Source organism: Leucopleurus acutus (genome assembly GCF_964270905.1).
Source record: "Leucopleurus acutus genome assembly, chromosome: 10".
NCBI lineage: Eukaryota > Metazoa > Chordata > Mammalia > Artiodactyla > Delphinidae > Leucopleurus > Leucopleurus acutus.
Genome location: NC_139153.1, coordinates 24,526,011 through 24,533,064, shown reverse-complemented (window position 1 = coordinate 24,533,064; position 7,054 = coordinate 24,526,011). Strand labels below are relative to the sequence as shown.

Sequence of the window (7,054 nt, the reverse complement as noted above, 5' to 3'; positions counted from 1 at the left end):
ATCTTACTGTGTTTGGGGTCTCCTTTTTGTAGGCTGCAGGTTCGTAGTTCCCGTTGTTTTTGGTGTCTGTCCCCAGTGGCTAAGGTTGGTTCAGTGGGTTGTGTAGGCTTCCTGGTGGAGGGGACTAGTGCCAGTGTTCTGGTGGATGAGGCTGGATCTTGTCTTTCTGGTGGGAAGGTCCACGTCTGGTGGTGTGTTTTGGGGTGTCTGTGGACTTATTATGATTTTAGGCAGCCTCTCTGCTAATGGGTGGGGTTGTGTTCCTGTCTAGCTAGTTGTTTGGCATAGGATGTCCAGCACTGTAGCTTGCTGGTCGTTGAGTGAAGCTGGGTGCTGGTGTGTAGATGGAGATCTCTGGGAGATTTTTGCCATTTGATATTATGTAGAGCTGGGAGGTCTCTTGTGGACCAGTGTCCTGAAGTTGGGTCTCCCACCTCAGAGACACAGCACTGACTCCTGGCTGCAGCACCAAGAGCCTTTCATCCACACGGCTCAGAATAAAAGGGAGATAAAGTAGAAAGAAAGAATTAGTAGAAGTAGAAAGAAAGAAAGAAAGAAAGGAGGGAGGGAGGAAGGAAGGAGGGAAGAAAAAAAGAAAGAAGATAAAGTGAAATAAAATAAAGTAAGATAAAATATAATAAAAGTTATTAAAATAAAAAATTAATTTTTAAGAGAAAAAAAAGAAAAAATTAAAAAAAAAAACGGACAGATAGAACCCTAGGACAAATGGTGGAAGCAAAGCTATAGAGACAAAATCTCACACAGAAGCATACACATACACAGTCACAAAAAGAGGAAACGGTGAAAAAAATCATAAATCTTCCTCTCAGAGTTCACCTCCTCAATTTGGGATGATTCGTTGTCTATTCATGTATTCCACAGATGCAGGTACATCAAGTTGATTGTGGAGCTTTAATCCGCTGCTTCTGAGGCTGCTGGGAGCGATTTCCCTTTCTCTTCTTTGTTCTCACAGCTCCCAGGGGCTCAGCTTTGGATTGGGCCCCGCCTGTGCGTGTAGGTAGCCGGAGGGCGTCTGTTCTTTGCTCAGACAGGACAGGGTTAAAGGAGCCGCTGATTCAGGGGCTCTGGCTCACTCAGGCCGGGGCGGGGGGGGGGGGGGAGTGGCACGGAGTGCGGGGCGGGCCTGCGTCGGCAGAGGCCAGCATGACGTTGCACCAGCGTGAGGCGCGCTGTGCGTTCTTCCGGGGCTGTCCCTGGATTACGGGACCCAGGCAGTGGCGGGCTGCACAGGCTCCCCGGAAGGGGGGTGTGGCTAGTGACCTGAGCTCGCACACAGGCTTCTTGGTGGCGGCAGCAGTGGCCTTAGCGTCCCATGCCCGTCTCTGCTGTCCACGCTTTTAGCCGCGGCTCGCGCCTGTCTCTGGCTCTCCTTTAAGCAGCGCTCTTATTCCCTTCTCCTCGCGCACCAGGAAACAAAGAGGGAAGAAAAAGTCTCTTGCGTCTTCGGCAAGTCCACACCTTTCTCCGGACTCCCTCCCGGCTAGCCGCTTCGCACCAACCCCCTGCAGGCTGTGCTCACGCCGCCAACCCCAGTCCTCTCCCGGCGCTCCGACCGAAGCCCGAGCCTCAACTCCCAGCACCGCCCACCCTGGCGGGTGAGCAGACAAGCCTCTCGGCCTGGTGAGTGCCAGTGCGGGAATCTCTTCGCTTTGCCCTCCGCACCCTGTTGCTGTGCTCTCCTCCGCAGCTCCGAAGCTTTTCCCCTCCTCCACCCGCAGTCTCAGCCTTCATAGGGGCTTCCTAGTGTGGGGAAACCCTTCCTCCTTCACAGCTCCCTCCCACTGGTGCAGGTCCCTTCCCTATCCTTTTGTCTCTGTTTATTCTTTTTTCTTTTGCCCTACCCAGGTACGGTTGGGGAGGGGGGTTTCTTGCCTTTTGGGAGGTCTGAGGTCTTCTGCCAGCGTTCAGTAGGTGTTCTGTAGGAGTTGTTCCACGTGTAGATGTATTTCTGGTGTATCTGTGGGGAGGAAGCTGATCTCCGCGTCTTACTCTTCCGCCATCTTCCCCAGCAATCTTCACATGTCTCTCATTTTAAGTCAAACACTAGAAATGATGAAGCTTAGTGAGGAAGGCAAGTCAAAAGCATAGACAGGCCAAAAGTCAGGCCTCTTGCACCAAACAGTTAGCCAAGTTGTGAACACAGAGGAAACGTTCTTGAAGAATATTACAAGCGCTGCTCCAGTGAACCCATAAATGATAAGAAAGTGAAACAGCCTTACTGCTGATATGGAGAAAGTGTTAGTGGTCTGGATAGAAGATCAAACCAGCCACAACATTCCCTTAAGCCAAAGCCTAATCTAGAGCCAGGTCCTAACTCTCTTCTATTCTATGAAGGCTGAGAGAAGTGAGGAAGCTGCAGAACAAGCGTTTGAAGCTATCAGAGGTTGGTTCACGAGGCCTAAGGAAAGAAGCCATCTCTGTAACATAAAAGTGCAGGTTGAAGCAGCAAGTGCTGATGTAGAAGCTACAGCAAGTATCCAGAATATCTAGCTAAGATAATTTATGAAGGTGGCTATACTGAACAAGAGATTTTCAATGTTGACAAAACAACTTTCCCTTGGAAGAAGATGCCATCTAGGATTTCAATAGCTAGAGAGGAGAAGTCAATATCTGGCTTCAAAGCTTCAAAGGACAGGCTGACTCTCTTGTTATGGCTAAAGCAGCTGGCGATTTGCCATTGAAGCCAATGCTCATTTAACATTCTGAGAATCCTAGGGCCCTTAAGAATTATGCTAAATGTACTTTGCCTGTGTTCCATCAATGCAACAGCAAAGCCTGGATGACAGCTAGCACATCTGTTTACAACATGGTTAACTGAATATTTTAAGCCCACTGTTGAGAACTACTCCTCAGAAAAAAAAAGATTCCTTTCAAAATGTTACTGCTCATTGACAGTGCACCTGGTCACCCAAGAGCTCTGAAGGAGACATACAACAAGATTAATGTTGTTTTCATGCCTGCTAACATAGCATCCATTCTGCAGCTCGTGGATCAAGGAGTCATTTTTACTTCCAAATCTTATTATTTAGGAAATATATTTCATAAGGCTATAGCTGCCATAGATAGTGATTCCTCTGATGGATGTGGGCAAAATCGAAAACCTTCTGAAAAGGATTCACCATTCTGATGCCATTAAGAACATTCAAGATTCATAGGAAGAGGTCAATATTAATAGAGGTCAAGTATCAATATTAACAGGAGTTTGGAAGAAGTCTATTCCAATCCTCATGTATGACTTTGAGGGGTCCAAAACTTCAGTGAAGGAAGTTACCACAGCTCTGGTGGAAATAGCAAGAGAGCTAGAATTAGAAGTAGAGCCTGAAGATGTGACTGAATTGCTGCAGTCTCAGGATAAGACTTGAATGGATGAGGAGTTGCTTTTTATGCACAGAAAATGGTTTCTTGAGATGGAATCTACTCCTGGAGGAGATGCTGTGAGGATTATCAAAATGACAACAAAGGATTTAGAATATGACATAAATTTAATTGATAAAGCAGCAGCAGGGCTTGAGAAGGTTGGCTCCAAGTTGAAGGAAGTTCTACTGTGACTATCAAACAGCATTGCATGTTATAGAGAAATCATTTGGTAAAGTAAGAGTGGTATGGCACTCTTGTGCCAATTGTGGTGTGGCAAATTTCATTGTTGTCTTATTTTAAGACATTGCCATAGGACTTCCCTGGTGGCGCAATGGTTAAGAATCCACCTGCCACCTGCCAGTGCTGGGGACACGGGTTTGAGCCCTGGTCTGGAAAGATCCCACATGCCACGGAGCAACTAAGCCCGTGAGCCACAACTACTGAGCCGCACTCTGGAGCCTGTGAGCCACAACTACTGAGCCCGTGTGCCACAACTACTGGAGCCCGTACGCCTACAGCCCATGCTCTGCAACAAGAGAAGCCACCACAATGAGAAGTCTGCACACCGCAACGAAGAACAGCCCCCACTCACCACAACTAGAGAAAGCCTACATGCAGCAACGAAGACCCAACGCAGCCAAGAATACATAAATGAATAAATAAATTTATTTTTTTTAAAAAGACATAGTCACAGCCACCCCAGCCTTCAGCAGCCACCACCCCGATCAGTCAGCAGCCATCGACATGAAGGCAAGTCCCTCCACCAGCAAAAAAGCTCAGGTGATGGTTAGCATTTTTTAGCAATGAAGTATTTTTTAATTAAGATAAATACATTGTTCTTTTATTTATTTTTTTAACTTTAAACAATTTTTATTACACAAAGGTTGTCACATAATTGGATATTGCTCTACTCTGTACACAATTATTCTTACTCTCCACAGAAAGGCTGCTTCTTAACTTCTCATCTGTTGATGGCAATCACTAAAATCCTGATTTTAACAGAATAGTAGTAAAAATGCCTCAGTGATTTAAGTTGAAAGCAGTACATTGGTGCATGGCTCTTATACTCATTTACCAGGAATGTACAAATGTCTTTCTTCAAAACTACAAAATAAATTATCTGTAGGCATGGACAATGACAGCAGTAAACCATTCTATGTTGTCAACTGAAACCAGTAACTGATGGTTATAGTGATTTTCTTAAACATCAGCCAGCCTTTTCTTCAGTCATCTCCTTTAACTGACCTCTCAAAGTTATTGGTGAGGAACGCTGCCTCGAGCTTCCTCTCACAGCTCATTAATGATGGTAAAGCCCTATTCTAGGAATTAGAACATGCCACCTCCCATCCCACCTCCCATCCCACCCATTCCGCCCATTCCAGGATCCTTCTCTTCTTTAGGAATTTCTGTGACTACAACGTCTGCTGTAGTTAACAGAGAGGCCACTCCAGCAGCATCCAGTAATGCAGTTCTTACAACCTTAGTTGGATCAATGATTCCTTTTTCCACCATATTCACAAAATCTCCAAGCATAGCATCATAACCAACTTCTGAAGAACTTTGCAAAATTTTCTCAACTATCAATGATCCTTCGACACCTGCATTTTTAGCAATGGTCATTGCAGGAATTTTGAGTGCTTTTTTAATAATTTCTATACCAATTTTTTGATCTTCATTAGCTGGAGTTATTGAATCCAAGGCTGGAAGGCACCGAAGCAGGGCACAGCCCCCTCCCAAAACAATGCCTTCTTCAGCAGCAGCTCGTGTAGCATTAAGGGCATCTGTAACTCTGTCTTTCTTTTCATTCACTTCAACATCACTTGTCCCACCAACCTTTAGCACAGCAACACCATCTGAGAGTTTTGCCAGACGTTCATTCAATTTTTCCTTTTCATATTCACTAGTTGTAATATCTAACTGCTCGATGATTTCTTGAATACGCTTTTCAATTTCAGCCTTGTCACCTTTTCCTTTCAAGAGCATGGCATCATCTTTGGTCACAATGACCTCTCCAGCTTTTCCTAAGTCATGAGGCTGAACATCTTCAAGATTTAGAGTTAGTCCTTCTACTCCAAATACTGCACCACCAGTAGCAATAGCCATGTCTTTAAGCTGGTTCGTTCTATTGTCACCAAAACCTGGAGCTTTGACTGCTACAACCTGAAGACCAACTTTCAGCCTATTCAAAACGAGTGTACTTAGAGCTTCTCCATCCACGTCTTCAGCAATTATGACCAAGGGCTTACGGTGAGCATTGGCAATTTCAAGAGCAGGAACAATGGACTGGACACTAGAAATTTTCTTTTCACTTAACAGAACATAGGCATCTTGGAATTCACATTTCTGACCTTTTGATGTATTAATAAAGTATGGAGAGATATACCCTCTATCAAACTTCATGCCTTCAATAATTTCTAATTCATCATTCAGTGTTTTTCCATCCTTTACTGTGATAACGCCCTTTCTTCCAACCTTCTTCATCGCATCAGAAATGATGCTGCCGATTTCTTTGTCTCCATTTGCAGAAATCGTAGCAACCTGGGCGATCTCTTCCGGGGTTGTTACAGGTTTAGGCTGCTTCTTAAGTTCAGCAATTACAGCATCAACAGCTAACATCACACCTCTCCTGATTTCCACGGGATTAGCACCTTTGCTAATCTTCTCGAAGGCTTCCTTAGCAATGGAGCGTGCCAGTACAGTCACAGTAGTGGTGCCATCCCCAGCCTCTTCGTTTGTGTTATTGGCAACATCTTGAACAAGTTTCGCGCCAATATTTTTATATTTATCTTTTAAGTCAATGGACTTTGCAACAGTCACACCATCTTTTGTCACTTTGGGACTTCCCCAACTCTGTTCAATAATCACCGTCCTTCCCTTTGGCCCCATAGTAACGGCTACAGCATCAGCTAAAAGGTCTACATGTTGAAGCATTGAGGCTCGGGCATCTGCACCAAATTTTACGTCTTTGGCATAAGCCCGAGTGAGATGAGGAGCCAGTGCCCTGGACACTGGCCTAATCTGGCAAAGGACTGCAGGCAATCGAAGCATTTCTGGGGCAGCGGCACGGCTAGTGGGCGACGAGACAGGCCGTCAGTGGCGAGTGACATTGTTCTTTTAGACATAATGCTATTGCACACTTAATGGACTATGGTATAGTATAAACATAACTATTGGTATTAGGAAGCCAAAAATTCCTAGCAACTTGGTTTATTGCGATGTTCACTTTACTGCAATGGTCTGGAACCGAACCCGCAGTGTCTCTGAGGTATGCCTATATTGGCATAATGTAATCAAAATGGCTGAAACCCCTTTTTTATTCTATATGCCTTATATGACTTACAAGGAGGTTAAATGTTCTGCATTTGTTTGAGCAGCACCTATACTTCTTCATACAGGCACTTATTCACTCAAAAATATTTACTGAGTGCCTACTATGTGATGACAGTTTTCTAAGCAGTAGGTACTGATTCAGCCATTCATTCAATAAATATTTACTGAGCACCTAATATGTACCAGACAGGTGAGCTTCCAAGGAAAATGTAGTCAACGAAATGAACGAAAGCTCTATTCTCATGGAGCTTCCATGTTAGTGGAGCAATACAAAAATGAAGAAAATAGAGTCTTTGAATAGTAGAGGTGCTGTGCAGGACCAGATAAAGGGAATTGGGATGCCCTG

General features: G+C 44.8%; 1 protein-coding gene across 1 annotated transcript; it reads right to left on the bottom strand.

Annotated features, from left to right (window-relative positions):
* Positions 1 to 4,273: 4,273 nt before the first annotated feature.
* On the bottom strand, positions 4,274 to 6,638 carry LOC309967027 (60 kDa heat shock protein, mitochondrial-like). The gene has a single exon (XM_082847481.1). It carries the CDS (start codon positions 6,424 to 6,426, stop codon positions 4,705 to 4,707), a length of 1,722 nt encoding a protein of 573 aa, XP_082703607.1. The 5' UTR covers positions 6,427 to 6,638; the 3' UTR covers positions 4,274 to 4,704.
* Between the last annotated feature and the right edge of the window lie 416 nt (positions 6,639 to 7,054).